Below are 23,068 nucleotides of genomic sequence, written 5' to 3' on the forward strand. Positions count from 1 at the left end.
GTGGTCCTGATGGGCCTGGGCCACACCTGGGAGCTGTTTACCTGATTGGTAATGACAAGGCCCTTCAACAGGGAGGGGGTGGGTGTGGGTGTGGGTGAAATGTGCCTTGGGCTCCTGGCCCCACCAGTAGTCCGCCATCCCGGGTGTGCCACACCCTCCTAACCTCCTGCATGGGCTAGGCAGGCAGTCTCCCAGCCCGGCACAGGGTCACCCACAGTAGGTAACCTGGCTCCTCCTCAATTTTCTCCCTTCTCCTGCACCCGCCTCCCCTGGGCATCAGGGTGTCTGCCACGGCCCTGTGCAACCTCCCTGGGTGCCCTCCATCCTCTCCCTCCTGTGCTGCCCCGTGCCCTGCCTGCCCCTCTGGTCTGCCCTGTGCAGCTTCCTCAAAGGTGAGGCAGGAGGGGCGTGGCACGGTGGTTGGAGTGACCCAGATGGGAAGTTCTGCAGCCCAGTTACCCACTTCCGAGGAAGAAGCAAACATTCCCACAGGTGCTGCAGGGGTTTGGCATGTCTTGGGTGCAGGGGTGTCCCAAGCCTGGAAGCAGTGCCCGAGCCCACAGGGTGGAAGCTAGGTGCCTGCCTCTCTGAGTTACTTCGCAATCACTCCGTGCACAGCTCCCTCTCTCCCCAAGGATCCGCTCCTCCAGCGCACTTCGCAAGTGCACTTCTGTCTCTGCCTCCCACCACAGCAGTCGGTTTCCAGGTGCAGAGGCACATCCAGGCGCATCCAGGCACTCCTATACGGAGACAAGAACAAGGAAACAGGTTGTTACTCCAGTACTGCCTAGCTTATCCTGCCGGCTACATCCGCAGTCAGATAAGGCATCCCACTCCTTGGGGGGAAGGAAATGAGTAAGTAGGGAGAGAGGTTATGGGTTTTCTTGTGTCTACATGGAAACATGAATGAGAAATAGGCGCTTCTTCCTAAATGCATATTATTATTCAAACGAGGAAGGAGGGGCGTTCCCCTAAAAGAAGGATGGATTGGTCAGGATTCTAGGGGTGGGGACGTTAGGTACAGCAGTTAAGATGCCAGTGCCTGCATATTGGAGTGCCTGGGTTCAGGTGCCCACCCTGTTTCTAGTCCAGCCTCCTGCTAATGCACACCTGGGGAGGCAGCAGGTGGTGGCTCGAGTGCTTGGGTACCTGCCACCCACGTGGGAAACCCAAGATGGAATTCTGGGCACCTGACTTTGGCCAGGAGCTGCAGTCATATGAGGAGTGAACAAGTAGATGGAAGATCTCTCTTCTCTCTCTGTTTGCCTTTCAAGCAAAATAAGTAAATAGATCAAATTTTAAAAAGAATCCATCTGTGGTGGTTTAAACAGAAACGTGTTTGTGGAGAGGATGTGGAGGGAAAACTGGAGAATCAGATCTATAAAACAGGTATCAGGGAGGGTGGTAACACAGCCAAGCACTGCTGGGCTCACCTGGCTACAGCATGGCACTGGACGTGTCCGTCAGCACAGCCGCAAGGCCACATTGCTGGGGACGGCCACCACTGACTTGGCCCGCTGCCGTCATTGCTGTAAAATAAGTCCTCCAGGCCATCTTCCGCTGCTTTCCCAGGCACAGTAACAGGGAGCTGTGTAAGATCGTCTCAAAACACACCAAACACCGGAGTAGGGGAAGGGGTTTATTGGGGAAAACCCAGCAGACTGGAGGGAAGGGACGAAGAAGGAGAAAGAGAGTAAGAGAGAGAGAGAGGAGAGGAGAGAGGAGAGAGGGGAGTGAGAGAGAGAAGACGAGAGTGAGAGGAGAGAAGAGACAGGAGCGAGAGAGAAGAGAGAACTAGCGAGGGGAGCAAGAGAGAAGAGAGCCACGTGTTCAGGAACAGGTCCTTTTAAAACTTTGCCAGAGGGCGGGCAGGGAAGCAGGAGCAGCGAATCCCATTAGGATGGGGGTGGAGCTTGACACCGGTGTTTGGGCCATGTCGCCGCCTGGCTTCCAGCAATGGTGGCGGGGGGCTAGAGCCTAGGATGGTGTCAGGGTATAGATCGCACCATAGATAAGACTGCGCCATTTTCCTAATAAGCTGGATCCACAGTGGAGCAGCCGGGACTCCAACTATTGCTCATATGGGATGCCAGCATTGCAGGCAGTGGCTCAACCCACAACGTGTGGCGCGGGGGTGGGGAGGGGTGGTGGTGGTGTTCCTCTAGGACTCTTCAAGTGAGAAATCTCTCACCAGAATAAGTTATTCAGATGTTTGAAGAGGCCAGAACTGCTCTCAAAAGGAGGAAGATATGGTCTAAAAAAAAAAAAAAAGTTCATGACCTAGGGCAGAGTATAGGGCATGACCATGTAGATCAGCATAGATTGGAATGTGCCTGGGAGTTGTAGGGACCATTGTAGGCATGGGTACACTTAATGGTTGGAAATAGGGAGATGGAAATCCAGGAGAGGGCTCGTGAGCTCAGGCTTGCAGGGTAGGGTCCTTACATAAAATCGTCCCTCCTCGGGACGTTACTGGGTAATCCAGCCAACGTTTCTTCCCACCCAGGGTTGGGCTCCCAGAAGCTGTCTTCTGCACCAAGGCCTTGACCCCTGCCCACAGCTCACTGGTCCAAGAATGTACAGCTGCTCTAAGCTGGGCCTAGTGGTGACCTTCCCTGGGAATCTGAGAAAGAACTTAAGAAATATAGGTTGTAGTCTGGGCTCTTTGAGCAAACGAATGTGAAAACGTAGGGGTAGGGCCGCTGGCATCCCATATAGGTGCCAGTTCCAGCACCAGCTGCTCCATTTCTGATCCAGCTCACTGCTGTGGCCTGGGAAAGTAGTAGAAGTTGGCCCAAGTGATTAGGCCACTGCTGCCACATGGGAGACCTGGAAGAAGCTCCTGGCTTTGGACCAGCCCAGCCCTGGCCATTGCAGCCATTTAGGGAGTAAACCAGTAGATTGGGCCGGCGCTGTGGTTCACTTGGTTAATCCTCCACCTGCGGCGCCGGCATCCCCTATGCACGCCGGGTTCTAGTCCCGGCTGCTCCTCTCCCAGTCCAGCTCTCTGCTGTGGCCCGGGAGGGCAGTGGAGGATGGCCCAAGTGCTTGGGCTCCTGCGCCTGCGTGGGAGACCAGGAAAGAAGCTCCTGGCTCCTGGCTTCAGATCAGCACAGCACTGGCCATGGCGGCCATTTGGGGAGTGAACCAATGGAAGGAAGACCTTTCTCTCTGTTTCTCTCTCTCTCTCACTGTCTACCTGTCAAATTAAAAAAAAAAAAAAAGTAGATGGAAAATATCTCTCTCCCTGTCTCTCCCTCTCTCTGTCTGTAACTCTGCCTCTTAAATAAATAAACCTTTTAAAAAGAAGAAAACTTAAGGGTAGCGGATAATGAAATAGACACAAGGATGTTAGAGAAAAGATATGGAAAGAAAGTCCGTCCCTGGGGCTTATTCTTTTTTTTTTTTTTTTTTTTTCTTTTTTTTACAGGCAGAGTGGATAGTAAGAGAGAGAGAGACAGAGAGGAAGGTCTTCCTTTTTGCCGCTGGTTCACCCTCCAATGGCCGCTGCGGCAGGCGCATCTTGCTGATCCGAAGCCAGGAGCCAGGTGCTTCTCCTGGTCTCCCATGCGGGTGCAGGGCCCAAGGACTTGGGCCATCCTCCACTGCCTTCCCGGGCCATAGCAGAGAGCTGGCCTGGAAGAGGGGCAACCGGGATAGAATCCTGCGCCCCAACCAGGACTAGAACCCGGTGTGCCGGCGCCGCAAGGCGGAGGATTAGCCTGTTAAGTGGGGCTTGTTCTAGAGAAGCAATTTCTCTATTTGCTAGAGAGTTCATCTCAAAGCACACATTTGGATGGGCGCAGTGGAAGGCCGCCACCTTTCCCTTCAGCACTGGTTGCACCTTTCACTTGACCCCTTCTAGGTTTTTTCTTGGGCAACATCAAGGCTGATAACAGCTCTGTTTAACCTGTGGAGCTATAATGAAGTCTTCCGTGCTTTGTTCCTTTGTTGATTCTAAGAGATGAAACTCAATGAGCTGTGTTTACCTTACACACTGTGGCTATATAAATATCTTTCATTGAGAGCTGGTAACTACTAAGATGACACTTCCTTTCTTGAGCTATTTTTAATTATCTTTTGGTAAACAATATTTGAGACATCTACAGGATTATATAAAATGTATGTTATAAAAGATTTCACTGAATACCTGTGCACTTGTCAACCAACCCAGGAACTAGACTGTTATCAATACAAAGGTACTTCCAGGCTGGCACCATGGCTTAACAGGCTAATCCTCCACCTTGTGGCGCCGGCCATTGGAGGGTGAACCAACAGCAAAGGAAGACCTTTCTCTCTGTCTCTCTCTCTCACTGTCCACTCTGCCTGTCAAAAAATAAATGTATGTGTGGATATCTTTTACTTGCATTTTCCATGAACTTTTTGAAGTGTGCTGTATCCTGTTTTACCAATGTCACCTTCCCTGTCCCATTTCTCTGTCTCCCCTGAGAAATAACCAACATGAAATATTTTTGGGTGTATTATTCTGCTGCTTTTTACTTATTATTGATTTTTTAGTTTACTTGAAAGGCAGAGAGTCAGGGGGAGACAGATGGGTGGATCTCCCATCTGCTAAGTTGATTCCCTAACTGTCCACAGCAGCTGGGGTTGGGCCAGGCCGAAGGCAGGAGCCAGGATCTCTATCCAGGTCTCCCACGTGGGTGGTAGGGGACCCAAGTACGTGAGCCATTACCTGCTGCCTCCCAGGGTGCACATTAGCAGGAACCTGGAATGGGAATCCAGGCAATCCAATGTGGGGTATGGGCAGCCTAAGCAGCTTCTGAATTGTTGCACTCAATGCCTATCCCGCCACTGCTTTTTTAAGAAAATACCCTGCCACCATAGATATGTGTGCCTATTCTGTGCCCTGACCAGTTGTACTTGGTGATGCGCTCTCTGCAAATGATGTCATATTTATAGTGTCATCTTCCGGGAGCTGCATTTCTCAGGAAATGTTACATTTCCAAGATTCTTCCATGTTTGGTGTGTTGCTGTGGGAACCGCAGGATATTATTAGAAACTCCAGGAGCAGCTAGAAAAGCGTTCAAGGAAGGAAATGCAAGCCGGCGGTTACTGACTCGCCTCGAGTGACATTGTCAACAGGACCGGCATTCCGTCTTTTTTTTTTTTAAGATTTATTTATTTATTCGAAAGGCAGAGTTACAGAGAGGCAGAGGCAGAGAGAGAGAGAGAGAGGTCTTCCATCTGCTGGTTTACTCCCCAGATGGCCTCAATAGACAGAGTTGCACAGAATGGAATCAGGAGCCAAGAGCTGGGAGCTTCTTCCGGGTCTCCCACGTGGGTGCAGGGACCAAGCACTTGGGCCATCTTCTACTGCTTTCCCAGGCCACAGTAGAGAGCGGGATTGGAAGTGGAGCAGCTGGGACTCAAACCAGCAAACCGGCGTCCATATTCATGATGGCACTGCAGGTGGTGGCTTTACCCGCTACCCCTCCGTTTCATTAACAACAACAAAAAAAAGAGCTCAAAGATACAGGACAATTCCTGACAATGGCTATTAGTGGACCCCCTGTCCCTCCTCTTTCATCATGTCCCCTCCAGCTTCTCCTCCCAACTTCAGAGTTCAGGCTCCTGACCTGGTGCCCCAGCTATGGCTGATGGTTTTAAGGGTGGCACTGGCACTTGGCAGGGCCAGAGAACAAGTGAGCTCAGGTCCGAGAGCTCTCTGTTCTGGGGGTGGCAGGTGTAAGACACCCTTCAGCGGGGGTGAGGGCCACGTTTCCCACTGTGTAGGCCAGCGAGGAGCAGGAGCTCCCTTGGGAGGGGCAGAGAGCAGTACCCTGATTCCGAATCCAACCACGCCTGAACGCTGTGCGTGGGACCCCGAGATTCAGGCTGAACTCTTCCTTCTGCTTAAACTTGAGTTTGTCCCATCATATGAAGCCACTAATAGCCACTGTCAGGAACTGTCCTGTATGTTTGAGCTCCTTTTTTTTTTTTTGTTAATGAAAAGCCACAAAACCATTAAAATGATAACGTACCAATAACTGCCACGTACCACGACTACCATGAACCAACGAGTGCTTTTTGTTCATTGTCTGATTTAACACTCACACCAAGTCTGAGGCCCTGTGCTACAGACTGAGTCTACGGAGGCATCAAGAAATTGTTAAGAGGAAGACGCAGTGGTCCTGCCTCCGCCCGTGGGACACCAGGGCCTTAACCACGTCCATGCTGTGTCTGCAGAGGCCCCCGGCTGGGATGCAATTCAGATTCACAGCCCTAACTTGAAAGACTTTCTGCTCGCAGGTGCTGACATCTAGAATCCTCTATGACTCCGGTTCGTTTTCCTGTAACTTAAAAGGGAGGATGGAATAACCTCTCCTCATCTTCTCTCTTCTGGGCCTGGGGGGGGGGGGGGAGAAAAAAAAAATAAGGCAACAAGAAGAGGGCAGGGCTGGGTGGCGACCACCAGCAGTGAGTAGAAGTGGGAAAGGTCAAGGGTTTGGGAAAGTAGAGCAAAGGTCAGTGACAGAGGGAGGGGCTGTGGCTGTGCTTTGGCTCCCTCCCCTGCTTGGTCAATGAACAGCTGAGTGTTAGGGTTAGGGCACAGGAAGAGGAAATGGGGTAGGGGGGTGGGGGGACTCTTAGAGACCATTGCTGTTGGGCAAAGAGAGGCGGCAGCTGGCAGGGAGGCATCAGATCCACAGTTCTGAGCTGGGGCCCGAGGAGCAGGGTTTGCAGACAGAGCTGGAGCTGAAGCCGGGGGCCCCCTCCCCCATCTCACAGCTCCCCAGGAAATGTTCCATGGCAGTTAAGGGCCTTGCCCTGATGGATGGGGTGGGGGCCTTCTTATGGATCAGGAGCTCAGGAGCCTGATAAGAGGCCCTCCATTCTTTCCGGGGCCCTGGGCCCTGTGGTGGCAACTTGTCTGCCTGATGAAAGTGTTCAGAAGATGGACCAACCCCGCATGGCGAGGGGAGGGGAAGCTGGGGCACAAGGGGAGAGGTGGAGGGCTCCAGACAGGGACAGGGCACTCTGGAGGTCAGAAGAAAGAGACCAGCATCTGGGACCCGGAAGGGCAGGGAGGACTGGGAATCAGGATGTGACGGAGGTGAGCATGAGACAAAAAGCAGGGGTCCAGATGGAGGCCCCGTTGACCAGATATAACAGCCAGGTCCGCCGGAACTCTCGGCTGCCCTTTCAATGGCGAATCACACACAGCTCCCGCTGGATGGCACAGGTGCTGGCCTCAGAGCTCAGCCTCATAGCCTTCCTCCTGCTGCTGGCCATGGTCTTCTCCAGGAGGTGGTTACACCCCTCTGGGAGCCGCTTCCATCAGCGCTGGCCGGCGAACGTCAGCAAAAGAATCCACACTTCAATCCACGTCATGTCCAGGGGGCTCCTGCAAGCCTGCAAGCCCTGGAGCTGTTCCAGCTCAGACCACGAGAAAGGTGAGTCCCTCCAGCCCACCTGGACTGCCTCAGACTGGCCACCCGCCTGCCTTGGCCTGGAAGGCTGCACCCACCCCAGTGTTCTTGTCCCCTCTCTTTGCGCAACGCTCTTTGGCCTGCAGGACCATTGCTCAATGATCCAAGGATGGTTTTTCCTCCTCTAAGTCTGGCCAGATCTATTTGCCTGACCCAGCGGGAAAGACCACTGCTCTGAACACCTAAGGCCCCATCTGCGGCTAGAGAAGCGTTGTGAGGGACACAGGCTCTTAGCACACGTGAAGTAGTCGCGCGTGGAGGTGGAGGGTTTCCTCCCTCTAGGCTTGCATAGGCAGGTCTTGGAGAGGAGTCCCTGGAATATTCTCTGGCCCCTTCCTCCTGCCTCAGCCAATGCATTTGGAGAAGCAAAAGCCATCCTTTATTGCACACTTAACTCTATGTGTTCAGTTTGATCCTCAGTCAACCCTAAGAGATGGAGCTAGTGATCTCTGTTTTAGAGATGAGAAGATTGGGTTTGGTGAGATTGATTAGTGCCTCGTTCAGGATCAGCAGGTGACTAGGTTGAACCAATGAAATGCCAGTATTTGACTGCTCTTCCCATACAAAAGGAGTGATATTTTTAAAATATCTATTTATTTATTTGAAAAGCAGAGTTTACCAGGAGGAGAGAGGGATCTTCCATCCTCTGGTGAACCGGATTCCTCCCCAGATGGCTGCAATGACTAGGGCTTGTTCAGGCAGAAGCCAAGAGCCTGAAACTCCATTCTGGTCTCCCACATGGGTGACAGGGGCCCAAATCCTCGGGCCATCATCTGTTGCTTTCCCAGGTGCATTGGAGTAGGGGGCTCCAATATGGGATATTGGCATTCCAAGCAGGGCTTAACCTGCTATGTCACAACACTGGTCCCAACACCTTCTTTCTCTAAATATTCTGCTAACCTAGCTGTTACCAATTTTATTTTGATCTTTGCTAGTTTGATGGTTTTAAAAAAAACCACATTTAATTTGTGTTAAGCTTCATGTTTTTGGACATTTGTGTTTGTTCTTATGAGAATTGCTGTCCAAGTCCTCTGTCCCTACTTTTTGTATTGAAGTATTCATTTTCACATGGTTGAGATTATCAAATAATCTCCATATCAAGCATCTTGGCTTATGTAATAAGGGATCTCAGTATTTCACTGTTATCTCAAATGTGGCTTTCTTCGGTTACAAAGGTACTTCAAAAAGTTCATGGAAAATAGAGTTAAAAGTATGAGTTTTGGGGCTGGTGTTATGGTGTAGAAGGTTAAACCTCCACCTGCAGTGTCAGAATCCCCTACTGGTGCTGGTTCAAGTCCAAGCTGTTTCACTTCTGATCTAGCTCCCTGCTAATGCACCTGGGAAAGCAGTAGAAGATGGCCCAAGTGCTTGGACCCCTGCACCCATGTGGGAGATGTGGAAGAAGCTCCTGGATCCTGGCTTTGCATTGGCCCAACTCCGACCATTGCAGCCATTTGGGGAGTAAACCAGTGAATGGAAGATTTCTCTTTCTCTTTCTCTCTCTCTCTCTCTCTTTCTCTCTGCCTCTAGCTCTCTTTCTTGGTAACTCTGATTTACAAATAAACAAATAAATCTTAAAAATAAAAGTATGAGTTTTAGTACAAAAAAAAAAAACCTCATGAATTTCATATATATCTTTTTCATGGTACACATTTTTCCTAGTATTATGAAAATGTTTTTTTCATCCAAAATAAACTCATACTTTAAATTTCACATTTACACGAAGTCTCTGAAGTGTGCTCGTGTTAAATGGGCCTGAAGATGTTCTCCGATCTGCTCATCCAGTTTCTGGTTCGTCTTCTGTGACTCCTTAGTTCATCCCTTTGTCATTTTCTCCAGACAGTTCCAAGCTGTGGACAAACCAGCCGCCCTTTGTGGTGGCCAGGATCATCTTCACCCTGGCCGTGGGGGTGGGCTTCGTCCTCACCATCTGGTTGCACCTGCCCTACCTGCCCCGACTTCAGAGAGTGCCCGCCTTTGGCTTGATTGGGATCATCTTGAGCTTCAGTGAAGGTGCCCGCCAGCTCTGAAAAAGGTCCTTAGTCCAACCCAGGTCTTCCTGGGCACTTCCCCCTCTTCTTTGGGGGTGGCATGGGCGGGAGTGTGTGGACAGTGCCAGAACAGAACTGAGAGTTGAGTGCCATCATTTCCCGGCCACTGGGGAGTGGGGGTGGAGGGGGCGGTTCCCTTGAGCCTCTGGGGCCGTGGACTCAGAGCTATGGTGTGCGGCTGTAGCTGAGCAGACGGGGGAAAAAGAGTCTCGCGTGGGATTCCTGGATGAGAATGAGAACTCTTCTGCTTCCTGTCTCCAGTCACCTTCATTTTCTCCACCCTCATGTTGTTCCCTGTCAACCTCTGGCTCTTGGAGTTGAGGAAGAATTTCTCCGTCCCCATTGGCTGGAGCTATTTCCTTGGTTGGCTGGTGTTTGTCCTGTACATCGTCTGTGGTGAGTGGCCAGGGGCGATCCTGGGGGAAGGATGGGAAGTGGTGGGTCAGGGCAGAGCAGGTGTCGGGGGAAGGGCTGGAGATCCCCTAGGGTGGGTTCTTGGGGGACTTTCTTCCCTCTGGCCTCACCCAGCTTGTCACTCTCCCTCCCGCTCTCGGCTTTCCCCTTCCCTGCCCCCTGTCCTTTCCCAGCGGTCCTTTGTTACTTCAACCATAAGAGTTTCTGGAGACTGATTCTGACCCACTCTTCTGCCACCGTGTCCTGCTGCAGCAGCTCCAGCTCAGAGGAATCTCTGAGCGAGTCGAACATCTCCGACACCACTAGCAACCACGAGGAATTCCTGAATTCCCAGTAAAGGGATACACGGCTGCCATCCAGCTCCGCCCATTCACCTGCCTCCCTCTTCTCCTCCCCGACCCCAGGGCATTGGGGAGATCGGCCGCCATCTTTGGAAGGAGTGAGAAGGGGAGGCCTGAGGCCGGCCTTGCACATAGCTTGGGTACTGTGGAATAAATTGTTCGTCTCTTCTTTATCATGTCCAGCCCTGGTTGAGATAAACTGGAGGAGGAGGAGCAGAAAGGAGAAAGAACGAGTTTGTTCCCCCGTTCTTCCTGCCTAGGAGGCTCTGGCACGCCTTGGCCCCCCCAACGTGCCCACTGTGCACCACAGCAAATCTGCACACAGGCAGGCCCCCTCTTGAGAGCTAAGCTTCTTGCTTCCTCATCACCCCCTGCCCCCACCTCCCTAATGTTTGCTGGTTGAGGGTAACAGGATGTATGGCTGATATGGAGAGAGATCACTTAAGAATGTGTTGGCATGTTCATAGCCAAAGGTTCAAAAGCAAAATGGCCCCAAGGGAAGAGGCAGGCTGCAGTGCCAGAGTACAATAGGGGGACTGGCTCTACTGCACAGGTTTCAGCCCAGGTGTGTGCCCTGGGTACCAATCCCACTCTCTGCGTCCAGCTCACAGAGCCCGGGCCTTGGCCACCGTCTCCACTGTCGCCACCACCATCCAGCACCCTGTCACCCACCCTCCCCCAGGCTGCTAACGCTCTCTGTTCAAGCCTCCCCTACCACCCACACTGGGGTTCAGGGATAAAACACAACAAGAAAGGAAAGCGGCAGGGTTAGGTGTAAAGACTAGAATAAGGGCAATTCCACAGAGCTATGCAGCTGCCGGCCCAGGCGGTGCTGGTGACGGTGGGACATGGGCACAGGAGAGCATCCGCAACCTATCTTTGTCATGCGTGTCCGCTCAGGTGGCACCGTTCATACTAGCACCTACAGGAATGCAGGAACAAATTGTGAGTGTATTAAATATGCTTAAAATACACACATTAGGCTGAACCATATTTCATAAATTTAACTGTATTCATAGGGTTCAACCTCATATATATAACTTTCTTTCTTGAATTTACTATTTATTTGAAAGGCAGAGTTACACACACACACACACAGAATATCTTCCCTCCATAGATTCACTCTCCAAATGGCCACGACAACTGAGGCTGGACCAGGCTGAAGCCAGGAGCCTGGAACTCCAGTTAGGTCTCCCACAGGGTACAGGGGCCCAAGCATTTGAGCCATCATCCATTGCCTTCCCAGGTACATTAGCAGGGAGCTAGATCAGAATTGGAGCAGTGGAACTCAAGCCAGCACCCACGTGGGATGGCAGCATTGCAGGCAGCTGGCCCCTAACTGACTTCTATTTGATTTGAGCCCCTTTAAGATTCTTATTCTTGGGGCTGGCACTGTGGCACCAGCATCCCATATGGGTACCAATTTGAGTCCTGGATGCTCTATTTCTAATCCAGCTCTCTGTTATGGCCTGGGAAAGCAGTGGAGGATGGTCCAAGTCCTTGGGCCCCTGCACCCATGTGGGAGACCCAGAAGAAGCTCCTGGCTCTGGACTGGCCCAGCTCTGGCTCTTGAGGCCATTTGGGGAATGAACCAGCAGATGGAGGCTCTATCTTTCCCTCTCTCTTTAACTCTGCTTTTAAAATAATTTTTTTTTAAGATTCTTATTCTTACCATGGCTGATCAGCAGTTGTGGAATTCCTAACCTGGCTCCAAGAAAATATTCTTTTTCTTTTTAAAGGCTTATTTATTTGAGAGGCAGAGGCAGAGGCAGAGAGAGAGAGAGAGAGAGAGAGAGAGAGAGAGAGAGAAGTATTCCATCCGCTGATTCACTCTCCAAATGGCCATAATGGCTAGAGCTGGGCTGATCTGAATCCAGGAGCCAGGAGCTTCCTCCGAGCCTCCCATGCGGGTGAGGGACCAGGCCATGGCAGAGAGCTGGATCAGAGGTGGAGCAGCCGGGACTCAAACCAGTGCCCATATGGGATGCTGGCACTGCAGGTGGCAGCTTCACCTGCTATGCCACAGCTGCAGTCCCCTTCCCCCAAGCAAATATTCTAAACAAAGAACCCAATATCCAGGTTGAAAATGAGGCTGAACAGTGGTGGGCATTGTGGCGTAGCTGGTTAAGCTGCTGCTTCGGAAGTCCGCATCCTACATGGGAGTGCCAGTCCAGCTGCCTTACTTCCCGTCCAGCTTCCTGGGAGGCAGTAGAGGATGGCCCAAGTCCTTGGGTCCCTGTCACTCACATGGGAGACTCAGATACAGTTCCCCGTTCCTGTCTTTGGCTTGGCCCAGCCCTGGCTATTACAGCCATTTGGGGAGTGAACCAGCTAATGGTAGCACACACGCACTCTCTCTCTGCCTTTCAAATAAAACAAATAAATAAATATAGAAGCTCAAAGGTCCTAATCTTGCAATCTGTTATGAGTTGAACTGTGTACCTTCTCGAGGCCAAATACGTACGTGATACAAGGAACGCATCATACAGAGGAAAGACCATGAGAGGACACAGAGAAGGTGACCGTCTGCAAGCCCAGGAGAGCAGAGCAGCCTCAGAAAAAACCCCTCTCTACATTTGACCTTGGACTTCCAGCCTCCAGAACTGAAAGTAAATCCTAATGATTGAGTCCCCCGTTCCGCAGTCCTTTGTTATGTCAGACGGAGGCAACCCAACACACCCTGTAAGTTAGGGCCAAATGCAGATGAGGCTCTTTGGGTGTAGCTCTCTTAGGAGAGTTCCTCTCAGTCTGAAGATGTGTGAAGCAAAGGACAAGTTACCTTCCCCTCACATGCCCAGGACATCATTGTTAAGACAGTCAATGGAGAACTGTGATAGATATTACTGTTGCTCTGCTTCCAACCCAGCTCTGTCCCGGCTACGGCAGCTGTTTGGGGAGTGAACCAGAGGATGGAAGATCTCTCTCTTTCTCCATGTCTCCCTTCTCTCTCTTTCTATCTAACTCTGTCTTTCAATAAGTAACTTTTTAAAAAGATTTTACTATTTATTTGAGAGGTAGAGTTACAAACAGTGAGAGGGAGAGACAGAGAGAGAGAGAGTCTTCCATCATCTGGTTCACTCCCCAGATGGCCACAACGGCCGGAGCTGCACCGATCCAAAGCCAAGAGCCAGGAGCTTCTTCCAGGTCTCCCATGCAGGTGCAGGGGCCCAAGTACTTGGGCCATCCTCCACGGCCCTCCCGGGCCACAACAAAGAGCTGGATTGGAAGAGGAACTGCTGGGACTAGAACTGGCGCCCATATGGGATGCTTGTGCCAAAGGCAGAGGATTAACCTACTTCACCACAGTGCCAGCCCCTAAATAAAGAACTCTTTAAAATGTGGGGAGGGGAATCACTGGCCCATAGCAATTCTGAAATCCAGCTAGGAACGTGTTGAAAGTTCCCTATGAGGATACAGTCCTGTTTCTGAGGAGGAATGAGTCTCCCTTTTTTTTCTTTTACATATAATTTACATACTATAAAATCCACATTTTAAATTTATTTTTTACTTTTTTTATTTAATTAATTTATTTTTTTGACAGGCAGAGTGGACAGTGAGAGAGAGAGAGACAGAGAGAAAGGTCTTCCTTTTCCATTGGTTCACCCCCCAATGGCCACTGCGGCCAGAGCACTGCGCTGATCCAAAGCCAGGAGCCAGGTGCTTCTCCTGGTCTCCCATGCGGATGCAGGGCCCAAGGACTTGGGCCATCCTCCACTGCACTTCCGGGCCACAGCGGAGAGCTGGACAGGAAGAAGAGCAACCGGGACAGAATCCGGTGCCCCGACCGGGACTAGAACCTGCTTCGCAGGCGGAGGATTAGCCTATTGAGCTGCAGCACCGGCCTATTTTTACTTTTTTAAAGATTTATTTATTTATTTGAAAGTCAGAGTTACACAGAGAGAAGGAGAGGCAGAGAGAGAGAGAGGTCTTCCATCCGCTGGTTCACTCCCCAGTTGGCCACAACAGCCAGAGCTGCACTGATCCAAAGCCAGGAGTCAGAAGCCAGGAGTCAGGAGCTTCCTCCTGGTCTTCCCATGTGAGTGCAGGGGCCTAACGACTTGGGCAATCTTTCACTGCTTTCCCAAGCCATAGCAGAGAACTATAATGAAAGTGGAGCAGCTGGGTCTCGAACTGGTGCACATATGGGATGCCTGCACTGCCACAGCGCCAGCTCCAAAACCCACATTTTAAAGTACATAACTCAGTGGTCTTAGAATATTCATATTTAGGCTGGCGCCGTGGCTTAACAGGCTAATCCTCCGCCTTGCGGCGCCGGCACACCGGGTTCTAGTCCCAGATGGGGCGCTGGATTCTATCCCGGTTGCCCATCTTCCAGGCCAGCTCTCTGCTATGGCCCAGGAGTACAGTGGAGGATGGCCCAAGTCCTTGGGCCCTGCACCCGCATGGGAGACCAGGAGAAGCACCTGGCTCCTGGCTTCGGTTCAGCATGATGCGCCGGCCGCAGCAGCCATTGGGGGGTGAACCAACGGCAAAAAGGAAGCCCTTTCTCTCTGTCTCTCTCTCTCACTATCCACTCTGCCTGTCAAAAAAAAAAAAAAAAAAGAATATTCATATTTAGTAAATCATCACCTCTACTCAATTCTAGAACATTGTCATGACCCCTCTCAAAAACCAGTACCTGTACCTGTCAGCAACCACCTTTCATCCTCCCTTCCCTGGTCACTGGCAACTACTAATCTACTTCCTGCTGTATGGATTTGCCTATTCTGGGCATGTCAGACAAAAAATGGAATCATACAATTTGTAGCCCTTTGTGTCTGGCTTCTTTCTTGGAGCACAATGTTTCCAAGATACACCCAAGTTGTAGTAAGCATAACTACTTAATTCCCTTCTATGGCTGAATTATAGTCCACTGGATGTATAAACCACATTTTGTTTATCCATTGTAAATTTATGGACATCTGGGTTGTTTCCACTTTTCGGCTGTTTTGATTAATGCTCTCATAAACACCCATATATAAGTTTTCATATACATGCAAGTATGTTTTCAGTTCTCTAAGGTATAATAATCTAGAGTGGAATTTCTTTTTTTAAAAAGATTTATTTATTTGAAAGAGTTACACAGAGAGAGGAGAGAGGTCTCCCATCTGCTGGTTCACTCCCCAGTTGACCGCAACAGCCAGAGTTGCGCCGATCCGAAGCCAGGAGCCAGGAGCTTCTTCCGGGTCTCCCACATGGGTGCAGGGGTCCAAGGACTCGGGACATCATCCACTGCTTTCCCAGGCCATAGCAGAGAGCTGGATTGGAAGTGAAGCAGCAGGGTCTCGAACGGGTGCCCATATGTGATGGCGGCGCTTCAGGTCAGGGCATTAACCCACTGCGGCACAGCACCAGCCCCTGCCAAGCTATTTTTCAAAGCCAGTGGCTGTGGAACAGCAGTTGTTTTCTTTATTTCCTTGGGAACATTGGAGTTAGGAACACGATATGGTTTCAGCTCATTCGCCTTGTCACTGATTGGCTGGCTAGCCAGTTGGCTAGGCACAGCCCCATGCCACCAGCCCCTCCAATGACAGCCAGATCCTCCCTCAACCTCTTCAACACCTGTGTTAAGTTTATGTTCAACTCCATTATGGAAGGCACACGCTTCTCTTGATTGCAACCTCGCTGTCAAAGTTGCAGAAGGTAAGAGATCGATACAGGTATCTCCACCTTTGGAAGTTTTGGCTCCGTCTTAGAGCTTCCACTTTATTTATTTTTTTTATTTTTTGACAGGCAGAGTGGACAGTGAGAGAGAGACAGAGAGAAAGGTCTTCCTTTGCCGTTGGTTCACCCTCCAATGGCCGCCGCGGCTGGCGCGCTGCGGCCGGTGCACCGCGCTGATCCGAAGCCAGGAGCCAGGTGCCTATCCTGGTCTCCCATGGGGTGCAGGGCCCAAGGACTTGGGCCATCCTCCACTGCACTCCCGGGCCACAGCAGAGAGCTGGCCTGGAAGAGGGGCAACCGGGATAGAATCTGGCGCCCCGACCGGGACTAGAACCTGGGGTGCCAGCGCCACAAGGAGGAGGATTAGCCTAGTGAGCCGCGGCGCCAGCCTCCACTTTATTTTTTTCCTTTTCTGCTTTGCAACTCGTTTTCCTGATTGCCTGCTCTGAGGACTGCGGATTCCAGAACCAGGCATAGAAACAACAGCCTCAAAGATTGTTTAACCGACTCCCATCTCGCATAAGGTCAATTTCCTAAAACAAATCCCTTATTAGATAAGGATCCTGGTGATTCTGTTTCTTGGGCTGAACCTTGGCTACCACAGCAATGAAACCATCTGGGTCTGCTATTGAGTCTGTCCATTTTGGTTATTGTACTTTTCAGTTCCAAAATTTCCATTTGATGGTCCTATATGTTTTTGTTTTCTTGGCTGAGACTTTCTATGTTTTCATATGTTTCAAGCACGTTTATGCGTGTTCCTTGAAGCATTTTGGGGATGGCTGATTTGAAGTCCTTGTTAGAAAAGTTCAACATCTGTTGACATCTGGATTTGTTTGTGTTTTCTTGCCTTGGTTGAGATTTTCTTGGTTCTTGGCACGCTGTGTGATTTTGCATTGTATCCTAGACATTTGGGATATGTCATGAGACTCTGGATATTATTTAAGTCTTCAGTCTTAGTAGACCTTCTCTGACATTGTGTTGGGGTGTGTGTGGGGGGAGTGTTTCCTGGCTACAAGAAGGCAGCAATGGGGGGCCGGCGCTGTGGCACAGCGGATTAAAGTCCCAGCCTGCAGTGTCAGCATCCCATATGTTCGACGATTTGTGTCCCGGCTGCTCCTCTTCCGATCCAGCTCTCTGCTATGGCCTGGGAAAGCAGCAGAAGATGACTCAAGTCCTTGGGCCCCTGCACTTGCATAGGAAACCTGGAAGAAGCTCCTGGCTCCTGGCTTTGCTCTGGCTGTTGTGGTCATTTGGGGGGTGAACCAACGAAAGGAAGACCTTTCTCTGTCTCTCTCTCTCTCACTTTCTAACTCCACCTGCAAAAAAAAAAAAAAAAAAAAAAAAAGTTCCAGGTGGGGCTGGGCTGAGAGAAGAAATACCTTGTTAACAACCTGTCAAGGCTGGACGTCCAGGCTTCCCACTCCACTTGTGCTGGCAAGGAGAGCAGAAAGGCTACCATTTCTCCATGGTGTATGGCTGGGATTTTTTTCTACAAGCTTTCTGTCTTGCTAGGTTGTTTCTTCCCTGGTTTGGCTAACGCAAGCAGGCCTGTCCTGGATTTTTTTTTTTTTTTTTTTTTGGTTGGTTGTTTGCTTTGTGGTCTACTCCCAATGGCATTCCAAGTTCCTGGCTTCTCCAGCACCTACTGTAGGCGTAAACGGTAGAGAGACAATCCGGGAGCTCACCGCCTTGTCATTCTTCAGCTCTCAAGCTCCCGAGCAGCCATCCCTCCTTGCCCCCGTCCCAGCCTTCTTGTGTTTATTTTCTGTGTAATGATTAGAGTGTTAGGCAGTCATAGGCCACATGATGACACTGCGGGATTGTGGTCCCACAAGATTATAATGGAGCTGAAACATTCCTGTGGTTCACTGATGTCATAGTTGTCTTAACACAAGGCATTACTTATGGGTTTGTGGTAACGCTACGGTGTTATCACTGTAAAAACAATAACATGCAATTATGTACAGTCCATAATAATAATAAATGATGATGTTACTGGTTCATGTATTTACTATAATGTGCTTTTTAAAAAAGATTTATTTATTTATTTGAAAGTCAGAGTTACACAAAGAGAGGAGAAAGAGAGGTCTTCCAACTGCTGGTTCACTCCCCAAATGGTCACAATGGCCAGAGCTGAGCTGATCTGAAGCCAGGATCCAGGAGCTTCTTCCAGGTCTCCCACGTGGGTGCGGGGGCACAAGGACTTGGGCCATCTTCTACTGCTTTCCCAGGCCACAGCAGAGAGCTGGATCAGAAGTGGAGCAGCCAGGACTCAAACTGGCGCCCACAGGTGTACCATACAGCCAAGTACATAGTTGGTCATACTGTTTAGATTTGTGTAAGTAAACTCTATGATGTTTGCACAGTAACAAAATCACCTAGCAATGCGCTTCTCAGAACATGTCCCTGTCATTCAGCAGTGCATGGTTGTACTTGGCAGGGAGACGTCTTTCCATTCCGTCTTGGTTCTGCTGGTTTTCCTTCCTTCCTTCCTGCCTGCCTTCTTTCCTCCTTAGTTCTTCTTCTTCTTCTTCTTTTTTTTAGCATCTTAAAAGGGAAGCTTGGAACCAGCGTTGTGGTGTGGTGGGTTAAGCTATTGCCCGAAATGCTGGCATCCTATATGGGCAATGGTTCGAGGTTCGATTCCCCACAGCTTCGTTTCCAATCCAGCTCTCTGCTGATGTGCCTGAGGAAGCAGCTGAACATGGCTCAAGTGCTTGTTCCCCTGACACTCATGTGGGAGACCCAGATGGAGTTCCAGGCTCCTGGCTACATCCTGGACCAGCCCTGGCCCTTGCTGCCATCTGGGGAGTGAACCAGATGAAAGATTTCTCTTCTCTCTCTCTCTTCTCTCTCTCTCCCTCTCTCTGTAACTCTTTCAAATAAATAAATAAATATGCTTTTAAAAGATGGAAGTTTAGATTCTTAATTCATCTTTCTTCTTTTAAAATATTCAAGTTAATCTACCTATAAATTTTTTAAATTATTTTTTATTTCTTTGAAAGACAGAGTTACAGAGAAAGAGCCAGAGAGAGAGAGTCTTCCATTCCACTGGTTTACTCCCCAAATGACTGCAACGGCCAGAGCTGAGCCGATCTGAAGGCAGGAGCCAGGAGCTTTTTCCAGGTCTCCCACACCGGTGCAGGGGCCCAAGGACTCGGGCCATCTTCTACTGCTTTTCCAAGCCATAGCAGAGAGCTGGATTGGAAGAGGAGCAGCTGGGATTCAAACCAGCACCCATATGGGATGCCGACGCTTCAGGCTGGGGCTTTGACCCACTTCGCCACAGCGCTGGCCCCAAACTATAAATTTTTGATTAGCACATAATATTTATATATTTTTATGGGGTACACTGCCATATTTCAACACATGTATAAGGTATAATCTGATTAAATCTGGTAATTAGCATTTGCATTTCCTTATCTAGCTTGAAATATTCTCTAATTTCTCTTGTGATTTTTTTTTCTTTGAATCATGAGTTAATCAGAAATATGTTGCATGAGTTAAATACTGGGGCATTTTCTAGATGTCTTATTACTATTGATTTCTAATTTAATACTGTTGTAAAAGAATATATTTTGTATGATATTAATTCTTCTAAATTTATGATATTGACACTTGTTTTATGGCCCACCATATGGTTGGTCATGATGAACATATATTAATTCTTCTAAAGTTATTAAGACTTGCTTTATGCTTTTTTATTAATACTTGCTTTGTTTTTATAGCATATATTCTCTCATTCTCTCTCTATATATATATATGTATATAAAGATTTATTTATTTATTTGAAAGGTAGAGTTACAGAGAGAGCTTGCATCCCAAGCTTAACCTGCTACTTAACCTGCTATGCTACCACGCCGACCCCATTCTTCAGTTCTATTACCTTTACTGATCTTTTTTGGATTACTTGTTCTGCCAATCACTTAGAAGGATGTTAAAGGCTCTCAGTGTGATTGTAGATTTGTTTACTTCTCCCTTCTGTTCTGCCCATTTTTAATTCAAGTATTTCGAAGCCCTGTTGTTAGTATATACACAGTAAGGATCGTGTGGCTTTTAGAGGAACTGACCTTTTCGTCATGGTCAGACAGCTTCCTGCACCAGTACTCTTGGCTTTGGAGTCTACACTGTTGGATTTTAACACAGCCCTGCCTCCTTTCTTGTGCCGTGTACATTCATTCTATCGTTTCTACTCTTTTACTTTCAGCCTATTTTGTTTGTTTGTTTAAAGTGTGTTTCTTATAAAGAGCTTGATTTTTCCATTTAAAAAATTGTGACATATATATATATATACATACATATATCATACATTGCACCATTTTAACCACTTAAGCCAGGCTGAATAATATTCCATTGCATGTATATACCTCATTTTTTAAAAAGATTTATTTAGTTATTTGAAAGTCAGAGTTACACGAGGAGAGAGAGAGAGAGAGAGAGAGAGAGGTCTTCCACCCGCTAGTTCACTTCCCAATTGGCCGTAACGGCTGGAGCTGCACTGATCCGAAGCCAGGAGCCAGGAGCTTCTTCCGGGTCTCCCACATGGGTGCAGGGGCCCATGGACTTGGGCCATCTTCTACTGCTTTCCCAGGCCACAGCAGAGAGCTGTATGGGAAGTGGAGCAGCCGGGTCTCAAACTGGTGCCCATATGGCATGCTGGCGCTTCAGGCCAGGGCATTACCCCGCTGCGCCACAGCACCAGCCCCATGTACCTCATTTTTGTTTATCCATTCGTTCATGGAGGGACACCTGAGCTGTTTTCACCTTTTGGCTATTGTGAAGAGTGTCGCTGTGAACAGTGATGCACGATTTGCATACGTGTAGCTTTAAGGCAAAGAGTCTGCTAGATTTCGGTAGTGACCTGCATTCTCCTGTGGTTATCATTAATACTCTTCACCGTGTATTTCCAGCGTTCTGCCTGCTGGAAGTGTGCTAAGATTGCGACTTCTGGCTCTCTTGTGGGCCTATAGGGTCACGTGACCAGTTTTGACCAATGAATAGTAAGAAACTTCCGCGTCTGGACCGCATCTGGACCAGAACATTTTATCGCTAGTGCAAACTCCCCCACCACCGTAACTGTGACAACATTCAAGACATGGCTGACCTGTCTCCCTGGGTGCTAGAATGAGGAGACATGTAATAGAGACCAGAGCTCAAAGATGGTATTTAGAGACGGGGCCTTTAAGGAAGTCATTGTAGTTAAATAAGGTTGTAAGGGTGGGTGCCCAACCTGATGGAGTTAGCATCCTTATTAGAAGACACAAGGTCATGTGAGGACATAGCTAGATGGCAGATGTTTTTAAGCCAGGAAAAGCCCTTCCCAGAAATGGAATTGGCTGGAACCTTGATTTAGGATTGCCTGCCTCTGAAACAAGTTCACTCTGTTTAAGCTATTCAATCTACAGGAGCCTGACTGGCAGTGAGGACTTGACCTGGTTGTTAGAAGACACTGAGAGTTTAGGGTTACTGATTACCTTAGCATACCTGAGACTATCCTGATTGCCAAAACTCTCTGACGAAAAGGGATAAAAAGACATACTGAAAACAAAGGGGCAGGTGCTGTCGTGGTGAATGGTGGCTCAAGGACTTCAGTTCCTGCCACCCTGTGGGAGATCTGGATGGAGCTCTGGGCTCCTGGCTGGCCTGGCCCAGTTCTGGTTGTTGCGGCCATTTGGAGAGTAAACCCGTGGATGCGGGATCTCTCTCTGTCATTCAAACAAATAAATAAATACATCTAAAAACAATAAAGAATCTGAAGCTGATCTGCTTATAAAGGCAACTTTAATATTTGTATAGATGGGACTTACACACCTTGATTTGAATGACAATCAGATAGCAAGGCTTAAACAGGCTGGTACTATTCCAGAAAGGATAACAGTAAGTTTTATCAGATCTGAGTAACTAAAGAAACATTTACAAATACCCTTGACAGAAAAAGAAGGGGAGGATTTTAAGATACAGCACAGGTATAGAGTTGAGTCCTATTTCTCGATATAGATTAGGATTTATGTTCTTTGTGATCTAATGTCTGAAAGAACATTTTGGTTTTCTTTTAGCTTTCTAAATTGACTCAGTATTTAGCATGCTGATTTTCACAGCACCTGAGTAAATACACTTTTATGTTGAAAATGATTTCTTTCCCAGCACCCTGCCTGCCCCGGGGCTATTAAAATGTGCAGTATCTGGCCGGCGCTGTGGCTCAACAGGCTAATCCTCCGCCTTGCGGCGCCGGCACACCAGGTTCTAGTCCCGGTCGGGGCACCGATCCTGTCCCAGTTGCCCCTCTTCCAGGCCAGCTCTCTGCTGTGGCCAGGGAGTGCAGTGGAGGATGGCCCAAGTGTTTGGGCTCTGCACCCCATGGGAGACCAGGAGAAGCACCTGGCTCCTGCCATCGGAACAGCGCTGTGCGCCGGCCGCAGCGCGCTACCGCGGCGGCCATTAGAGGGTAAACCAACGGCAAAGGAAGACCTTTCTCTCTGTCTCTCTCACACTGTCCACTCTGCCTGTCAAAAAAAAAAAAAAAAAAAAAAAAAAAAAACCAAATAAAATGTGCAGTATCTGCTGTGGCCAAGATTATCCAGCCAACACTGAAACAGAAATGGGATGAATGGAGACCAAGTACCTCAGGAATATGCAAAGATGAGGCACACGCTGGAAAAAAATATTTTCCTACACATATCTGATAAAAGACAATTATCTAAAATATAGGAAGAAATCTTATAACGCAACAATGCCAATCCAACTTAAAAATGCACAAGAGATCTGAACAGTTGTCTCATCAAAGATGACATATGAGGACAGATGGCAAACGAGCACATGAAAAGACATTCAATGTCAAATGTCCTTGTAAGTTAAAATAATGCCATTTCCCTACACCTAGTGGGAGACTTAAAATCCAAAACACTGGCCGGCGCCGTGGTTTAACAAGCTAATCCTCCGCCTTGCGGCGCCGGCACACCGGGTTCTAGTCCCAGTTGGGGCGCTGGATTCTATCCCGGTTGCCCCTCTTCCAGGCCAGCTCTCTGCTATGGCCCGGGAAGGCAGTGGAGGATGGTCCAAGTCCTTGGGCCCTGCACCCGCATGGGAGACCAGGAGAAGCACCTGGCTCCTGGCTTCGGATCAGCACGATGCGCCGGCTGCAGCGGCC

The 23,068-nt window shown here is 49.2% G+C and overlaps 1 protein-coding gene across 1 annotated transcript; it reads left to right on the forward strand.

The window, feature by feature from the left end:
- Nucleotides 1–7,081: 7,081 nt before the first annotated feature.
- On the forward strand, nt 7,082–10,253 carry ODF4 (outer dense fiber of sperm tails 4). Its single transcript, XM_062175115.1, has 4 exons — nt 7,082–7,415; nt 9,291–9,464; nt 9,764–9,898; nt 10,090–10,253. Exons 1-4 carry the CDS (start codon nt 7,082–7,084, stop codon nt 10,251–10,253), a joined length of 807 nt encoding a protein of 268 aa, XP_062031099.1.
- Nucleotides 10,254–23,068: the final 12,815 nt, after the last annotated feature.

This window comes from Lepus europaeus, chromosome 18, assembly GCF_033115175.1.
Source record: "Lepus europaeus isolate LE1 chromosome 18, mLepTim1.pri, whole genome shotgun sequence".
NCBI lineage: Eukaryota > Metazoa > Chordata > Mammalia > Lagomorpha > Leporidae > Lepus > Lepus europaeus.

Excerpts from the sequence above, each read along its gene's own strand:
- ODF4 (XM_062175115.1), top strand. The coding sequence starts at position 7,082 with ATGAGACAAAAAGCAGGGGTCCAGATGGAGGCCCCGTTGACCAGATAT. Across the intron at positions 7,416-9,290 it reads CAGCTCAGACCACGAGAAAG|ACAGTTCCAAGCTGTGGACA; the intron begins GTGAGTCCCTCC and ends CATTTTCTCCAG. Across the intron at positions 9,465-9,763 it reads CATCTTGAGCTTCAGTGAAG|TCACCTTCATTTTCTCCACC; the intron begins GTGCCCGCCAGC and ends TCCTGTCTCCAG.